We start from the raw sequence: 19,324 nt of genomic DNA on the forward strand, positions 1-19,324 counted from the left end.
AAAATACACAGAGTGATCAAAAAGGAGGGGAAAAGCAGAAATCAATGAATTTAAAATGAAAAACAGACTTGACCAATAAAACTAAGAACAGTTTCATTTAAGAGGCCAATAAATTACACAATCCCACGATAAGCCTGGCCAAGAAGGAAATACATGCATTTCCCATTACAAATTAAAGCTATAACAAAATATAAAAACAAAGAGAATGTGAGTCCAATTATCTGCCCCCAAAAAACAGGGATCAATGAAAGGATTTTAACGTAAATTTGTAAAAGAGCTTAAAATTACCTAGAATACCCTAAGAGATGGAAAATGAACATTTTAGTGGTGAAAGATTTCTCAGCCTCCCCCAAAAGTATTAGCACATACTGTTTTCAGGCAAGTTCTTCTAGAAACATTTATGAGAGAGGTATTACCTCTCTATATTTAAAGCCCAGAGTAACTCGAAAAGCCTTGAATTAGCTCACATAGAAAAACCTCCTCTCTCGCTTGTTAATGAGTTGATGTGTAAGGAGTTTAGTGTCAAGCATTTAGGACAATGCTTTTTATAACTACTTAAGTAATACTAGTTACTACTATTTTAATATTGTTGAAAAAACCCAAAAAAACACCATCAGTAGAAGTATTTAAGGATTTTTCCCAGGAAGAGTTCAACATTACGGACTCCGATATGATTATGTTCATTGCACGTTGTCCCCCCTTTCATCATATTATCTCAAAAGGTACCCAAGAAGAGGAATAAAATGTAACCACCATTTTTTTTTGTCTTTCAGTGTATCAGAAGTAAAGCTAAACTTCTTCACATGAGGACAACATATATATTTATAAGATGTCTGTTAGTTTTTGATCAACCTATCAAACAGATTTGGGAATACATTAAAGACCAGATTGCAGTCTTCCTGTGTTTGTTTTCTTTGTTGTTGTTGTCTTTTTAAAGATTTTTATTTATTTATTCGTGAGAGACACACAGAGAGAGAGGCAGAGACACAGGCAGAGGGGGAAGCAGGCTCTATGCAGGGAGCCCCACGTGGGACTCGATCCCGGGTCTCCAGGATCACACCCCGGACTGCAGGTAACACTAAACTGCTTGGGGCTGCCCATCTTCCTGTCTTTTTAAAGGACCTTTCAAAAGGTTTATTATTCTTCACTATTACAGAGATTCTAGGCAATGGAAGACAAAAACGGAATAGCTAAAAATAGGAGAAACATTTTCAAAAATACAAAATTGTATCCTTCAATCAAGGAAGATCACCCCAAAAAAAAAAAAAAAAAGACCAGAACATAAAGCTCAAAGGCCTGGCACATAGTATACAATCAATAAATGTTGGCTTACAAAGAGGGGGGTGGGGGGGAACTCCACATAGCTTAAAAGGTAGGCAGACATCGGATACCAAAACCAGAAAAAAGCCATCAACAGACCAGTAGCTTTTTTTGAATATGCTGTAGGAGTTCTCAGTAAATATAGTATCAAGTCCAGGAAGATATAAAAAGGATTATCTAACATGACTAAGTGGGATTTATCCCAGAAATGCAAGCTTGGTAGAAATTCCAAAATTCAATTAGTATAATACACATCAATAATAGAATAAGAACATGATCCTCTCCACAGATGCAGAAATAGCACTTGAGGGGGAAAAAATACCATTTCATGATTAAAAATAATAATACACCACATCCCACCAACTAGGAATAGAAAAGAACTTCAACCCAGTTAAGAGCATCTAATACACAGCTAACAGGACACTCCATGGTGCAAAATGGAGAGTTTTCCTTCTTCAGGTCAGGAACAAGACTAACCCGTTAGTACCACGTCTATTCAACATTGTTCTCCACGTTCTAGCCAAGCCAGTTAGACAAGAAAAAGAGACAACCAGGTAGAGAGTTTTATTTCTTTCTGTCCCATTTGCAAATGACAAGATCTTAGATATGTTAAAAGAAATCCACTAAAACAACGAATCAAACTAATGAAGTCATCAAGTCTGCAGGAGAGGAGGTTCAACATAGAAACCTCAAGTGAATTTCTATAAAGTAGCAATGAGCGAACACAGTGAGATTATAAAGATTCCCTTTATCATTTTTGATGCCATTATAATAAAATTAACAGATACCATGCAAAACCTATACTCAAACTAACATTTTAAACTTAAACACGACTTAAAATGGAAAGAAATTCCATGTTGGCATGGAATTTCCAGGATGGCAATACTCCCTAAATAAATCTACAGATTCCACATAATCCCTTTGAAAACCCAGCTGATACCTTGGTAGATGTTAAAAAGCTGGTCCTAAAATCCATGTAGAAATTCAAGAGGACTGGAATATCCAAAACACTCTTGGGAAAAAAAAAAAAAAAAAAAACACTCTTGGGGGGGGAAAAAAACTAGAATGCTCTCACTTCGATTTCAAAACTACAAAGCTACAATCATCAAAACAGCACTAGCATAAGGACATAGATCAACAGCATAGAATTCTTCCCATTATAGTCAGTTGATCTTTGACAAGGGAGCCAAGATCATTCACAAGGGGTAGATCATCCGCACGTGGTGCTGGGCCAACTGGTTCTCCACAAGCAAAAAGATGGATTTGAACCTCTCTACTTCACATCATATAGAAAACATTAAGATCAGAGATTTAAAGAGCTAAACCTATAAAATTTTTTAAGTCAGTCACAGAAGTCTTAATAGCCTCAGAGTAAACAATTTCTTAGAACAAAAGTACAAGCAAGGAAAAAAAAAATAGGTGCACTACACATTTAATTTAAAAACTTTGGGCTTTACATGAAGACAAAGTTGGAAAAAATATAAATCCTATCCAATATGGGGCATGCATATATAAAGAACTATTACAAAATCCTAACAACCCAATTAAGAGATGAACCAATAATCTGAACAGACATTTCTCCAAAGATGATATGTAAGCAGGCCACAAAACATGAAGATACTCAGCATCATTCACCATCGGGAAATGCAACTCAAAACCATAATGAGGCATCACTTCACATCTATCAGAATGGCTGTATCAAAGAGACAGACAGGAACTACTAACAAAGATGCAAAAAAACCTGGACCGGTCACATATTGCTGGTGGAAACGTAAAATGGTCTGGAAAACAGTCTGGCAACTCAACAGTTAAACACAGAGCTCCCATTTGATCTAGCCATCCTACCCCCTCGTTACATACCCGAGGGAATACAAATACACGTCCACACAAAAACTTCCACGTGGAATTTCATAGTTGCATTTGTAAAATTCAGAACAGGAAAAAATTCAATATCCAACTGATAAGGTATATCCAAACAATGCAATATTGTGCAATTCAAAAAAAAAAAAAAAAAAGAACTACTGACACACTATCAAAATCAAAGAACCCTGGAAACATTCTAAATGAAAGCTAGTCACAAACACCACATATTGTAGGATTCCATTTATATGGAATGTCTGAAATAGGTAAATCTACAGCCAGAAAATACACAAGTGGTTGCCTAAGGCTAGAGTGCTATGGGGAGATGGTTGAGGGACACCCTAAGGGTATGGGATTTCTCTTGGAGGTAATGGAAATTTGTGAAGGGTGGTGTTGCATACACAATCTGAATATACTAACAAATAGTGAAATGCAAAAAAATTTTTAAATTATCTAGAAACCAGAGAGCCCATCATACCTCAGTTGTGGCAAATACATATTTAATTCATCTGAATCTGAATCCTACAAGGAGGGAGGATCACATAAGAAAGAAGCATGAAGCAAACCAAGGAGTCTTACCCCCCCCAAGTCAGATTGTCAGATCCCAGACAGATTCCAATTTCTCTATCTAACCTATAAGGCCCCTCCAACCCTTGGCTACTGAATCAAGAGCCTCAAATTCTTGACCATCTTCTACACCTGGTCAGATTTCCAATGTCTCTAGATGACCAAAGTCTCTAAGACTATTTATTTGCTCCTCTAGGTACTATTGTTCTGTTAATTAAGAAATCTGAAAAGTGATTGAGGATTCTCTCCTATTACAGATGGGAACACTGCCAGCTTACAGTAGCCAAATTCTAAATATATATGATCATATATTCCTTTTACATTCCAGGCCTCCATTACTAGGTAAACATCTGCCTAAGTGTGTTTATTACCCATAGCCAATGCATTACCGATTCAGTCAATTTTTTTTTAAATCTAGCCTTGATTAGACCAGAGAAAGCTACCACAGAACTTCAAGGGGGAGGGGAATTTTCCATTTCCTTATGTTTATTATTGAATCAAGACCTGAGGTTTTGGGGATCCCTGGGTGGCTCAGTGGTTTAGCGCCTGCCTTTGGCCCAGGGCGCGATCCTGGAGTCCCGGGATCAGGTCCCACGTCAGGCTCCTGTGATAGAGCCTGCTTCTCCCCTTGCCTGTGTCTCTGCCTCTCTCTCTGTCTATCATGAATAAATAAATAAATCTTTAAAAAAAAAAAAAAGACCTGAGGTTTTGTATTACAATGAAAAATGATCAGATAATTCACTATCCAATGATCCTCAGGTTCTATTAGAAACCTGTGAGGGAAAAGAAGGTGGCATCAGATGACCATGTGGCAACACAACTTTTATTCTTAAATTTAAAAAAAAAAATGTATTTATGTATTCATGAGAAACACAGAGAGAGAGGCAGAGACACAGGCAAAGGGAGAAGCAGGCTCCATGCAGGGAGCTTGATGAGGACTTGATCCCAGGACCCCGGGGTCACAACCCGAGCCAAAGGCAGACACTCAACCAGGTGCCCCTATTCTTTTTTTTTTTTTTTTTTTTTTAAAGATTTATTTTTTTTTTAATTTTTATTTATTATTTATGATAGTCACACAGAGAGAGCGAGAGAGGCAGAGACACAGGCAGAGGGAGAAACAGGCTCCACGCATCGGGAGCCCGATGTGGGATTCGATCCCGGGTCTCCAGGATCGCGCCCTGGGCCAAAGGCAGGCGCTAAACCGCTGCGCCACCCAGGGATCCCCAGGTGCCCCTATTCTTAAACAGAGTTTAAAAAAAAATTCGAGAAGAGATACCCAGAAGGAGCTTTAAGATTTATGCTTAGTCGAAAAGAAATAATGTGTACTTAGGGGCCGTCCACTTCCCATGCCCCGTCCTCCTGCACCCCCACAACAACCCTGCAGGGTAGACCACCACCTCCCTTAGTTCAGGGACATTAACCAGTGTTTCAGAGCTAGAACTAGACCTCCAGCCTCCATCAGGCCAACTCCGCAGTCTGCACTCTTTCTACTACAACCGTTGCCATTCCACTTGCTTCTCACTTGCCTTGGGAAGTTCCCCCTCTGCTTTAATGGAGATTAAAGATCTTCTATGTTCTATTCTGGGACACTTGTATGGCCCTCAGACTGAGGCGGCCCTCACACCCAAGCCCACTGTGTTGCCCCAGTGGGGGCAAGCACACGACCCTTCCCTGTCTGTGAAGCCGAGACCAGCCTGACCCTCCACCTTTGAATAATGGTAACTCCTACACCTTCTCCCAGGGTACAGAACACTGGGCCTCTAACCCGCACCTGCTCACCAACACAGCCACCTCGCTCTCTCTGGGCTGACCCAGAAACAGTCAAGTTATTATGTTGAAAACATCCTCCAGAAGGATCAGAGTCCATCACATCCTTTCAAGGTGGAGATCAAACTTAACCATTGAAAAAAAGAACAGTTGATCCTCACCTCTGCTGAAAAGGTACAGGGAGATCCTCTGCCCCACTCCAGACAAGTTGGTCTATTCTCTGCACCTCTCCACCCCACCCCCTCAAAGTTGCATTTTCCTGCATGGCTCCGACTGCCCACCCTCTTCTTGGTAAGTCCTTCTGCCTCCCTGACCTTCCAGAGCTGCCACTCTATATGATCCTCCTTAACCACTGACCCCATATACTGAGTTGCCTTCATGCAGTTCTGCTCTTAGATAGGTCAACCTAAATAGGTAAAGGAGGGTTTATCTGAATTCAAGTTCCCCCACAGCAGACTCTAACACATGAACCTGAGTGCAATGATTTAAGGAAGTGCTCCCAGGAGAGGAGGGGAAGGAAGACGGGAGCAGGACACGGAAGCCTCAGCCTAATCCCAGGGAGCACTGGAGAGTTAATCAAGCCACAGAGCTTCTCTGGCCTTAAAGCCTCCAAGGCAAAGGGAACTAGGCTTCCATACTCCCACAGTCTGTCAATCATTGACTACAGGCTGCCTGAGGGTAAGTGACCCCTCTCGGACACTTCTGTTTTCTGTACAGCAGCTAGAGGCCAACAGGCCGTGCTCTGAGGAAAGATCAGGGTCAGCCTTTGGAAGTAAAGCTCACAGAAGCCAGGCAAAAGGCACACAAAACCTACCAGAGATCAGAGAAGAGGACACCCAGCAGGTCTGCTGCAAGGTCAAGGTAGAGCCAACTTCACAGGGACACAACCAGTGTAGTTGTACAGGGTCCTGCACTCTGAAGGGGCCCACTCTGCTGTCACCATCTTGAAATTCCTGATGATCTTGCCTTTGACTTGGTTTTCTAACTCAAGTCCCATGGGAGAATGGAGCACACACACACACACACACACACACACACACACACAGGGAGCTTCTGTTTCTGGGCAGCCCTGCCTCCCTCCTCCTCAGACAGATTCTCCGTCACAGACTTGGCTGCTCCCTGGTGTCCAAGCTCACCTGCGTGCATGGGCTGGAATGTATTGTCGATGGACTAATACACTTAGTATTAAAAATTAAGATCAGAGCACCTGGGTGCCTCAGTGGTTGAGCATATGCCTTTGACTCAGGATGTGACCCCAGGGTCCTGGGATCAAGGCCCACATCAGGCTCCCTGCAGGGAGCCTCCTCCTCCCTCTGCCTATGTCTCCGCCTCTCTCTGTGTCTCTCATGAATAAATAAAATCTTAAAAAATAAAATAAAATCAGCCAAGAGGTTCTGATTCAAGATGGCACTGTTGGAAGATCCTGAATTCAACTCTTCCCACAGACATGCTGAGTCTACAGCTACATATGGAACAATTTCCTCTGGAAAGAAACTAGAGTCCAGCTGACCACAGTAAGCAAACAAGGAAGCAGCATCCACATGGAATCAGGTAAGAGGCTGGGACAGAGCCTCACTATAAAGCCTACCCCCGGCATGGAGACCCACAATCACGGGGGACCTTCTGGGAGAACTCAGAGCTTCCCCCAAAGGGCTAAGGGTTTGAACTCCACATTGGCCAGCTCAACTTTTAAGACCTGTTCCCATGAGACAAGCACCTAAAACATCCAGGAGCTCCCATGAGCCTCCTAAGGTTGTTATGATCGGAGAAACTGCTCTTGAAGGGCCCCTGCACTCCGACTCACTGGGTCAGGGCCCAGCTCAGTGGCAGCCCACGTGCCGATGTTGAGTGAAAACAGCTCATTTGCTAATGCTAAGCACCGCCCTGAGCAGCAGGCATCTAATTTAACACATGCAGGAGCCTGCAGGAACACCGTCCAGGACGAAGAACCGGGAGGCAGGGGCGGGGGGGTGTAGACATCTTCATGCTGCCCCCTCTGCTATGTTCCAGCCAGCAGCTCACACCTCCCCCTGCCACACTCCTGAGCACCCCCTCGTCCCAGAAGGGAGCTCTTACACTCAGCTGGCATCCCAGTTCTTATAGCTGCTGCTCTAGAGACCAGGGAGGGGGCAGTTGTTGCATTCTAGGGGTCCCATGGGACTGTAACAATGGGGGCAGGGTCTCAGCAGACAACCCCCCCACCCCAGGGCACTGCCCAGACAGCAGACTGAAATATACTGCCAAGTGTTTTAGTAAAATAGGCCTATTTGTTGGTCCAGGTGCTTTGGCCTGGGGGGCAGGCTTCTGGACTGGCCCACTTTAGAGATCTACAGACGACGCTCTCAGAGCAGAGGCTGGTGGACAGTCTTAGCCTCTTCCTGGCTGCAACTCCCCATTCTCTTTGAGGAAGCCTTAGATGATTATTCTATTTGGGAGTTTAAAGTAATGCTCTTTCCTCAGACTTAAAATCCTTATATGGCTCCCCATTAGCTTTCAGCATGGCTTCAAAGCTTCGACATGATCTAGCTTCTACCCACCTCTACAGCACCACTCCTCCCTGCCCACCCTGAACTCCTCGGCTCCCTCTCCCGACACAACGTGCCAACCACTGACCCCACATTTTCCTTCCCAAAATCATATTCCAATTTCTAGAATGCCATTCTTCCCACCCCTTACTCTTCTTTCAGTCCATCCAACTTCTTTCAGTGGTTCCCTTTATAGAACCACAATCCTTTCTGAAGCCTGCCTTAGCTTACCACAATCCTCCAGAATGGACCATTCCCTTTATTCCTTAAACACACATTTCTACCATTCCATCTAGAATACTTCATGAAACGTGCCCATCTTCCCCACCAGTTTAGGAGCTCCTTAGACCAGAAATTTTGTATTCCTCACCTTAGTATTCCCAGTATCCAGCACTGTCCCTGCATAGAACACACACATAGTAAATGTTTCCTGAAGAGTGTTCAGTGTAACTTGCTTGATAACCTCAAGACAGTAGGACAGAGGATATGGGTTCACAGGAACCAAGTCGACCAGAAGACACAAGATAGGCAAGACAGACTCAGGAGTGGTCCCTGGAGAGTCAACAAGGAAGCCACTTTGCCCAAAGTAAGTTCTTAATGCAAAGAAAATTCATCCACGTGTTCCAACAGCAACAAGGCCTCCGCTAGCTGCACGCGCTCTTGGGGATACAACCTCTCAATTCCAAGCCATTGTGGAGCCCATTCATTCTAAGCACACGTTCAAAAGTACAACTTACCTGTGCTCCAGCTCTCGAATGGAGAGTATCACTCCTGAAGTCGATGGCTTTTGCTGTACCGTGGCCAAAAAGGTGAAGTCACTCTTATTCCGGAACAGTTGGATTAATTTCTCACTCACATGAGGGGCTGCATGGATCTCTCTTGCTGTATCTGGGAATCAAGAAGGAAACAGAAGAGGATAAAGAACAAGGAGGAGGAGGAAGAAAAGGAGAAACAGATACAGAAGGAGAAAAGGAGAAAAAAATGTCCAGAGGAACAAGGTTGCATTTTTCATCCCCCGCCCCCCAACTTGCCAATATATTTTGTTTTCAGGCATCGCCCAACACTGCACACAGCAGCATTTATTCGATGCAAAACTCAGGAATGCCGCCTGTCACTGTACCCACTTGTCACTTTGACAAGTTCACAAAAGGCCAGCCAGTGATTTTCTGACAAATTTTGATGGGACACTGAGCAATGTGGCCTGCTACAAACAGATTAAGTTGCTGTAAAAAAAAAAAAAGGTGAGAGACAATCAGATGAATGGATCCTGAATTCAAAGAATCGTATGTTTAGCAGGACCCAATGCCACTCAGCAGGCTTCTGTTTCACTTTCCCCCCACAGACTCCGTTTCTTTCTTCTCTCCACAATGCCTGGAGGGGAAGTCTGTCCTCGCTTGGTACCCAGCAGAGATTTACCCATGTTCGTAACACCCGACAACTCCACTTCTACTTAAATACAAGGCAGGTGTGTGAGCCATAAGGGTGCCTGGAATTTCTCTATCAACATGGAGTGGGTCACTCTGCTCGTGTAATATTAAAGTGGAGGCCAACTCAGCAGGCCTATGAGGCCCACAAGTCCAGCTAATCCTGCTCCTTGTTCTCCAAATTCCACATAATGAGACGTTCATCATTTCATACTCAGACCCTCCCCCCTGACTCCCCAACTGTGATATACTAAGGGTTCTCATTATTTTACACCTTCCTTCCTCAAATCAAAAACTGGCCACCACGAGAGCGGAATTAAAGAAAATTATTCAGAGGATGGCTAACGAATTCCAAAGGTGTGTTTGGTTCCTCCGCTCATGCACCGACCTTACTGTCTATAGAACTACTTGGTTATTTCTCCAGGAGTCTGAAAAACAAAGATGTTCAAAAGCTGTGTGACTCAAGGGACATCGCAGACTACATGGATCTTGAAGAACCACATCCTAAAGACTGGCTTCTAATGGAGGCATGGAGGGAATCCAATTCCTGACCTTGGGCCTCAGTCTTCTCATCTACAAAATGGTAGGGGGAGGCAGGTAAACTAGGTGACTTCTAAGGGCCTCTCCATCTTTGTATAATTCTAGGAGTTGTTGTTTGAAGTTTGCAGCACAGATAAGTTTGCACCACAATCTTCCAGCTGTAGAGGTCTAGGCTGTGGAAGGCAGGCAGCAAGGCTGCTCCTCTATCTCGGAGGCACCTGACCCATCAGAACATCCTACCAACATAAGACCTACCTAGGACATTTGCCCTTCTACCCAAAGACCTTCGCTACTCTGTTATGTGGCAGGCTTTTAGCTTTTGTCAAGGGTCAAGAGAAAAGAGCCACTTAGGGAATGCTCCTACACCTTCCACCAAATCTCAGCCAAAGACATTCTAGAAGAGTCAAGATCTATTAGATGTATGAAGTAATCGCTCTGTACACTAGAGATCAACAAGTGTTTGTTAACGTTTTTATTACTACTAGGTACAAATCCTAATAAATTCCACCTAGAATCTGGTGCCAGAAAAAAAAAAAAAAGCAAGCACCCACATTTGGTTCTTGAGATTAACTTTCATGTTTATTTTTTCCCCTTTCTGCTGTTTCCTCCTTTGTCCATCTACTAGGAACTATCTGATTGGCAGCAGTGACCCAGAAAGCTCACCAGAGGACTCTGAAGCTTGAGCCCAACCCAAAGGGGGCAATGATCGATCAACCATGATATCCAAAAAAAAAATAAAATAAAATAAAAAAAAAACCCATGATATCCATAGCTCTTTCCCACAGCAGGCATATAAATGAGGAGCATCCTCACCTCTCACTCAGTTCTCTCGGACATCAACCCAGTTCCATGGCCGAGGACACTCAAGTGCGTATCTACCACACCAATGTCTCCCTTAAGCAACAGACACATTCAATATCCCTAGTATCTCCACGTGAAGGTCTAATAAGCACTTCAGATCGTACAGGCCCAGGACAGAGCCCTTGGTATCCTGCCCCATACAACCCTTGATTTTCTCCAGGAGTTTTCAGGCTTAGTAACCGGAACCACCCAGTTCAAGCCAAAAAGACCAGAACTTGTCCTGGAGGCTTATCTTCTACCCTCCAGATCCAATCCAAGAGCGAATCACGAGGACTCCCACATCTAGAGTCTGTCCACTTCCTGCCAACACCACTCAACCTCCTGTCCAAGCTGCCATCACTGCTCCCCGGGGCACCTCCAACAGCCTCCTGACTGGTCTCCCTGCTTCCATATCGTCTTGCCTTTCTCCCTTCTTCAGAGCAACCCAAGAGCTCATTTTAACACCTAAAATCAGCATCCTTCCAGTCTCTTGCTAAAAACCCCTCAGTCGCTTCCCAGCCCTCCCAGGATTAAAAAAAAAAAAAAAAAAATCCAGGCTTTTTGGCATGGCCTGCAGGGTCACACACCAACTGACTTGCAGACATCTCCCACCCAATGTCACACCCAAGCCCACTCCTGCCTCAGGGTCATTGTACTACTCTTTGCCCACAGAGCTCTTCCCTGCTCTCCCACTCCTGGCTCCTCCAGCTCTTACTGCAAATGCAGCCTCCTGGTCACTCCCTCCATTAATGCCCACTACACCACTCTGGTTATTTTCACCTACCACTTAATTATTCTAATTGGTTTTTTCCTCATATCACTCATGATCTTGTTTCATGTTTGTTTTTACTAGATTTCCTTTCTTTCCCCTCTAGAGGCTTCCGAAGACAGGGACTTACCTCCTCATTGCTGCCTCCACACAGTTCTCAGTGCCTGGCATAAAACAGGTATCCAATAAAGACTCTCTAAATTTATTTCCCTTTTGTTTTTATCATGTATATTGTTATTTCAAGGAACCACAAGTATTTAGTCAGAAAACAATAGGATAGCTTTCAGAAAAGACATGGATACGTGTCAAGTGTCAGTGGTTATAAAACGAAAGAAAAGCACGTTCAGACCCAATTCGGTCCCTCCGATTTACAGGACATCACACAGTCTAATCCAATACAACCCCAATGCTACTCACCCAACCCCCCTACAAGACAGATCATTTCCTCTGCCAGCTTCTCATTTCTCTTCGTAAATGATTGGCACGTTGAAATAAAGAGACCCAAAAAAAAAAAAAAACAGAAATAAAGAGACCCCATTAGCACTCACCAGAGTGAAATGTAAAAAACATCTATTTTCATACATGGAGACTTTATGTGCATTCGCATTTTCAGAAAAGCTCTTTCAAGTAAATGCTGACCATAATTCAGCTGCCAAAAGAAAACCAGAAAGTAATTTCACTTCTTACAACAAAGAGGCAGGGATTTTCAAGAGATTGAAGACTACCAAGTTTTACAGGTAACTAGCTGTGAGCCACACACCCCGTATCTGAAGATGGAGAAGACTGGAGGAGATCATAGGGTTCGAGTTCTTTCCAGGCCTCAACATTTTGTTTCTGTTCATCACCTTACCCTGCCCTATCCCATGGCCACCCAGCCAAGGATGGGACTGAATGTGTTTTCTACATATGAAACACCTTGATTCTACAATTTTTCTCTTCTGATTTTCCAAATCAACGTAAAAGTAAAGTTGTTCAATTACTGGAACCAGTGATAATAGGTCACCTACTTTGCAGTCGCCTGTTTTTTCTGGAGTTAAATGAGCAACCACTAAAAGCAGATTAATGAGAATCTGTAGTGACCATCCTCCTGCCACATGCAACCATTATGATGTGCTTGCTGGATTGTTAGAGGATGTTCAATTCTTCCAGGGAGAGCAAGAAAAACCTGTGGGATGAATAAAGCTCATAGGAAGTGTTAAATCTAGACATCAAGTTAGAAACCTGTGAAACGTGCTCAATGTAGATCAAATACATGAAACATGAAACCTAAGTGTGTTGAACACAGAAAGGACTGAATAAGTATGTGACCTAGAGACAGACTGGGGTAGGAGAATCAAGTCCTAACATACAAATCATACCACCTTCAAAATGACACCAGGGCCATCCCTAAATCAGATACCTAGCTTTGACACTCACTCCATTCCCATTCCGGCCCCACGTGTACTCTGCTGGAGAAATGCTAATCAAACCCATCACTCACCAGGCTGATTGGTACCTGCAGCTGGGGCCAGGAGTACTTGCCCCTCCAAGAGTGGGAACACCTTGGCATTAAGCACCTCCCACCTGCTGAACCCCACCTCAGTCCACTTAACCACTGCATCAGCAAAGAAACTGATGGAGCCAAGACTGAACACATGAACAAGGCAAGACCCAGGAATCCAGTAGGGTGGCCCGTCCTTCCCCCAGCCCAGACCCTATCCCACTCCATTTCTTTCCCCTCCTTCCTCCTGGACGGTCTGGATTTATTTAACAAGCTGCATGATTCAAGCATCTGAATTTGGTCGGTGAAGCCGTTGTGTGACCTCCGGGAGCATTACTTGGAGGCTACCATTGTATCAAGGTAACTGCCCACATAACCATCACTGACAGTGAACATTTTACATGGAAAAAAAAAAAAAGTCACTCCAAACATCCAGAAGTTTTAGGTCATGTAGTTAGGAAGTGCTAAATCAGCAGCAAGAGTTAAGTGCTTTTTCTTTCCTAGGATGAAACTGTCCTAGTCATTTTTTAAAGACCAGAAATGCTAATGTGATGATTAAGCATCAGTTAGAAAAAAAAAAAGTCTTGGGTGAAAGGAGGAGACTGAAGGAATTAAATGATGATATTCACACACACTCTTCCCTGCCGGACACAGGAGCAGCTTCACTTCCTTTTGGCCTGATGACAGGGTGAGGATCGGTAAGGATTTTCAGCGTCCAACGTACCCGTGTGTCCTCTGTGCCACGCAGTGTGCTTGTTGGGCACCAGGGAAGCTGGGCTGAATACAGTTCCTGCCCTTGAGAACTGTAGCTGCAGAAGCGAGGCTGTTACCTGGGAGGGCAGGTAGAGACGGGCAATGCACGAAGGAGCGGCCAGGGGAGACTGCGAAGGATGCTGAAGCATGCAGTGCAAGACTGAGCTTTGAGCCAGAGTCAAAAAAAGAAGCCTAAGCATTTATGGGAAGGGGAGGGAGGGGAGATGGGGGGGGGGGGGAATTCATTGCAAGATTGCGATTGCTGTGTGGACGTGAACACCCAGGTGTTTTCCATGATCTTGGCATTTTCCTTTCTGTGCAGGCATCGCTCTCCCGCCAAGTCCAGCAGGACGGCAGCCACTCAGCCCACTATCAGAGGAAACCCTCCACTGGTCGGGATGGGGAGCAAGAGCAGCAGCCAGAAACACGGCAACACACGCACCTGGAGCAGCCCACCTCAGCCCTTGACTGATGGCAAGTGGACGGGACGCCTTAGTCATTCCCACACATTTCCCCAGAGGGCAGAAACCAATTCAGAATTGAATTGAACAGAATTGAACATCCTCTAATGTTCTGAATTGGCAGGTCGCCAATTCAGAACTGGTGACTGTCCACAGGGCAGTTCCTGCTGGGGGGGGGTGGGGGGGTGTGCACACGTTCCACCGTTAGGTCCTGAGCCCTTCCTTCAGAAGGCCTGACCTTACTGACCCAAGCAGCTTTCAAAGAAGTAGAAACCACGCGCAGAAAGTAGTGAGGATGCTAGAAGACTCCTAGTGAAGCATGTACAGGATTTCTACCTCCCCTAGCAAATTCACAACGACAACCCATTAAGCCTCCATTAGCTCCAGAAGCCAGGACCCTAAGTAAACATGTGTGCAGTTTATGGGGACGTCGAGTCGAGGGCTAACTGCTCTGCACACACCACTTACAGGAACCTCGGCAGTAGCCACTGCTAGTTTTCCTCCTTTAGAAGTGAGGAAGCTCAAGCTTACAGAATTTATTTTCTAAAGAGCCACTGGGCTGGGAAGCCATGGGGGAGACTCCAACCTGGCAGGCCGGTTTCTCAAACTACACTCACTCCTCACTCTAGGACCTGCTTCTATTCACCAAAGAGGGGCAGCTCCATGCTTGGTTCACAAGCAAAAGGCACAAAGCATCATCATCTACTCAGTGCCTGACACTCTGTGCAGTCCCTCGGGCCAGATTTAGGGGCAATCTAGTACAATCCCTGAGCTAAATATCAATACCCTCCCCCATTTTGCAAGTGAAGAAACAGAGGCACAGGAGTTTACAGCTTTACACAGCAAGTGAATGGAGGGGGGCGGGGAATGGAGTCTTGCCCCAGCAGAGTCCACCATGATACTCCATGGATGACATCTGCCTGGCACCCTTGCCTACTTTGTCACCCTCCGCTCTTTCCCTGCTCCCACCCTCCTCACTCCTGCATTCTAGCCACGCAAGCCTCCTTTTTCTTCCCAGGGCTGTATTCCTCCACACTTAGCACATCCTCAGGTGTCTTTCTCCTCTCCCCCTCTCTCCAATCATTCTTCTTTGGGTACCAGCTTAATGTTTCTTCAGGCTAGCTTGCTCTGACCACCCCAAGTCAGCTCAGAGTCCGTAGATTACATGTTCTTTGTATCTATCATGATCATCAAGGCTTTATGTGTGTAATCATGTTATTGTGCATAATCATTTCATTTCATTAACAGCCATCGTGCCCACCAGGCTGTAAATCCCACAAGGAGTGGTTTACCTGTAGACACCCCATACTCTGCAGTGCCCGGCTCATGGTAGATCATTAATACAACAAACATTTGAGGCTCTAAAATGTGGAACACAGTGTAATAAAGGTTTCCCAAACACACTCAACTATAACCCCAACATTTTGGGGAAGAGTCCATTAAAATAACAAGTGGCTTAAAGAATAAAGCTAGCTGAGCATCTCTAACTCCTCCATTGGGGGACCCAGCATAAGGAATCCTGTGACACATTTTTCATAATTATGGAATTATGGAATGTGACACATTTTTCATAATTACTTCATATATGGCTCCATTAAAAGATTCTGGTGCCTCCATAATTTTACTTATTGGATAGGCATGGGAGGTAAAGTTCTTCTTATAAATGTTTAAAAACACCACTAAGGACAATCAAGGCACCCATGTGTCACTAAGAAATGAGCATACCAAGATCACTCCTCCTCCGGCAATGCAACCTACCAATAATCAAATCTCCTCCCGGGTCCACATCATTCCACCCCCATTTCAGTTGGGCACCTCAGAATAAAGAAATGTAAAGCATGAATGCCAGCCTAATCTGGATCATAGGGCAGGAAAACAAAAGACTGATGAAAAGATGTTAATATGATTAAGACTACGTTGTGTAAAGTTCAAACTTCCATTTATCAGATACGGAAGTTGTAGGGATACAGCATGGTAGCGATGCTGCGTTATACATTTGAGAGTGGCTGAGAATACATCTTAAAAGTTGTCATCACAAAAAAAAAAACTATGGTAATGATTGTTAATTTATTGTCTAATCGTTTTGTTATACGTACATCAAATCATTAGGTTGTACACCTGAAACCAGTAGGTTATCAATTATATCACAAACTAGATGAGAAAGACTGCACTGTATATCAGAAGGTAACAGTAGGGGGGATCCCTGGGTGGCTCGGCAGTTTGGCGCCTGCCTTTGGCCCAGGGCGCGATCCTGGGGGTCCCGGGATCGAGTCCCACGTCGGGCTCCCAGCATGGAGCCTGCTTCTCCTTCCTCCTGTGTCTCTGCCTCTCTCTCTCTCTATGTCTATCATAAATAAGTAAATATTTTTTTAAAAAGGAAGGTAACAGTAGTTAAATCAGACTATATGTATACTCAATGTAAATCGTGGCAAATAAGAGGATCAAAAGTATTAGGACACAGGAAATATCTGGGCAATGATGTCAAAAATGTTCACACAGCATACCAAGTGTGCCTTAAGATTTAGTTTTAGTAACACATGGCGGAGAGGACTGGCCAGTAAGAGGTCGGTAATTGGGAACTAATGTGAAATTTCTTCTTTCCACGTATCTTGACTTTCCAAATTGGAGAATTATTAAAAAAAATATTAAGTGTTAGAACTTATTATAGAAACAGAGGAGAAACAGTAAGGGCATGCTAAAGAAAATAAGCACCAATCACCTTGCTTTTAATCGCATAGTTGGGTTTCTTCAATCAGTGAAGACCTCAGACTCTCCCTCCAGCTAACCTTAACCAGGTCGGGCTTCCTATGGAATACACCACCAGTCATCAATAGAGGAGACCTGTCAGCTCCCTGGATAGCCAGCTGGGGCACTGCAGGAGGACCCCTTGCCCACGACAGCTCAAGAAGAGGTACATTTTGCCAGGAATTAAGAGCACAACTTCATTTTAGTCCACACTATCAAGACTCTGATAAACCCAAAGGTATGCCCACCATACTGTAGGTAGCTGCACGCACAAAAGCGCATCAAATATAAGCAAAAACACCATTCCCAGGATGGGATGCCCTCCAGAGTCTTGTAAAAGACGCGAGGGCAGTCCTTGCCCCTTCTCTCTATGGTCTATCCATTCATTCACTCATTCATTTACTCATCCACTGCCTTTAAAACTTTGAGCACTCCTCTGAACACAAAACTGAGACCTCTTCTGGTCACAAGGGGCTAAGAAAGAGTCCAGGACTAAAGACGCAAACATAAATGGAGAATTAGGTTTCGTTCAGAGCCATGAGTGAGCATGCTCAGGAGGCATCATAGGGTTGAGAAGACCTGGAACAGGACCAAAGCTCCTCCTCAGAGACTTGATCTTCCCATCAAGGGGCAGTGTAGAAAACTAAGCACTCAGGCTCTGGAGCCCAACTGTTTGGTTCAGATTCCAGCTTCACCACGTATCAGATAGGACCGTGGACACGTTAACCTCTCTGTGCCTCAGATTCTTCATCTGTAAAATGGGAATAAAACTGTATCTACCCCATAGGGTTAGTATGAAGATTCAATTAATACATATTAAGCTTTTCAAACAGTAGATGCCATATAGGACACACATGACAATTTTTAGTTTATGTGGAACACAACTGAGACTGGCCGTAGGTCCTGGAGGGTTGGAAGACGAAGCTATCCCAACAACCACACCATGAGAGACTTCCTGTTGCAGTCGGTCATGGCTGTGGCCCAGTAGGAAGGCAAAAGGCAGGTGAGCAGGTGTTGCCAGCCATGGTTGGAGGCAGTTAATAGCAAGTGCTCTCTTAGATTAAAAACTGGTCATCACCTATGGCGTTCCCAGCTACTCCCATCTAGGTCCAGCCAGCCAACACTCAGAACACCAGGGTTTTTGCTACGTGCTAGATGTCAAGCTGAATATTTTAACTGCGGCCTCACAGAAGCCTGGTGAGGTCAGTAGTCATGATGCTACCTCCAAATATGAGGTGCAAACAGTTAAGAAGCTTCCTACTAAGTAGCATAGCTACAATTCAAACTCTGGTCTTGGGCCACAGCCAGTGTACCCCTGTCTCGCCATGCCATCTTCCGGTCTCAGCCCTGCTGGTATTTCAATGCCGGCTCGACCGCATAGCTTCTGGAAGAGCTTGGTTAGCTCCACTTCCTCCTTCATCCTGGAGTTGCCTCGCCTAGGACAGAGTGGGCATACCAACCCCCCTGCATGGTTCAGTGAGAAAGTAATGAGAATATGTGGAACACGCCCAACAGAGAATGTGCTTCCTAAGTACTTCCAGGCCAATGCTCTGTCTAGGACCTTCCCGAGAAGATTCGCGAAGGCGCCCTAGAGAGCTACACGCTGAAGTCAGAGCTTTAACATGTGCCAATGTGTTCACACACATGATCACAGCCCGCAGTCCTAATAACCCACTGAGCGGGCTCAGCCTCATTTTGAAGAGGTAGCCTTGGACTCCTAGGAAAGGGACCTTTCCAAGACCTCATCTTCAGCAAGAGGCAGAGATGTGCTGAGTCCATTTGTGCAGCTAGTTTTTTTGCACGGCTTCCCTAATCCCAACAGAGAATCAAGACAAGAGAATTTTTCCTCCAAGACCCTAAACCCCCACGGAGTGCCATCCCTAGCCTGCTTACAAAGTTTGGAACAGTAAGCTGACCCAGTTAGAGTTCGTTCCCTTTTGTGCAGCGTCTTAATTTTCGGGCATAAAAGACTTTTTAAATGCTACACTGGCCTTGACCTTTCCGTATCTTCTCACATTCAACAGTAAACAGTAGGGCATCATGTTTAACCGCCAAGCTCTAATTTATGATTATTCATTATAAATCATTTTTACGTGTTGCCTCAAATGCGGTTTTTTCCGAGAATAAAAATCTGCCTGCACTGAAATGCACAGTGATTTTAATATGCAAACCTCCTACAGAGATGATGTCTCATTTTAATTATTGTTTCGGTTTAATGGGTTTTCATTAAATTAGAAGATGGAGCAATTACTAGGGTGAACAGCTAATGTTTG

General features: G+C 44.5%; 1 protein-coding gene across 2 annotated transcripts in view; it reads right to left on the reverse strand.

The window, feature by feature from the left end:
• NELL1 (neural EGFL like 1) overlaps nt 1–19,324 on the reverse strand; it is an 812,319-nt gene that overhangs the window by 727,359 nt on the left and 65,636 nt on the right. For both annotated transcript variants that reach the window (XM_077866205.1, XM_077866204.1), the window contains exon 3: nt 8,777–8,927. In XM_077866205.1, the coding sequence (XP_077722331.1) occupies nt 8,777–8,927 (151 nt within the window). The remainder of the gene's footprint in view (nt 1–8,776; nt 8,928–19,324) is intronic.

This window comes from Canis aureus, chromosome 23, assembly GCF_053574225.1.
Source record: "Canis aureus isolate CA01 chromosome 23, VMU_Caureus_v.1.0, whole genome shotgun sequence".
Lineage (NCBI taxonomy): Eukaryota > Metazoa > Chordata > Mammalia > Carnivora > Canidae > Canis > Canis aureus.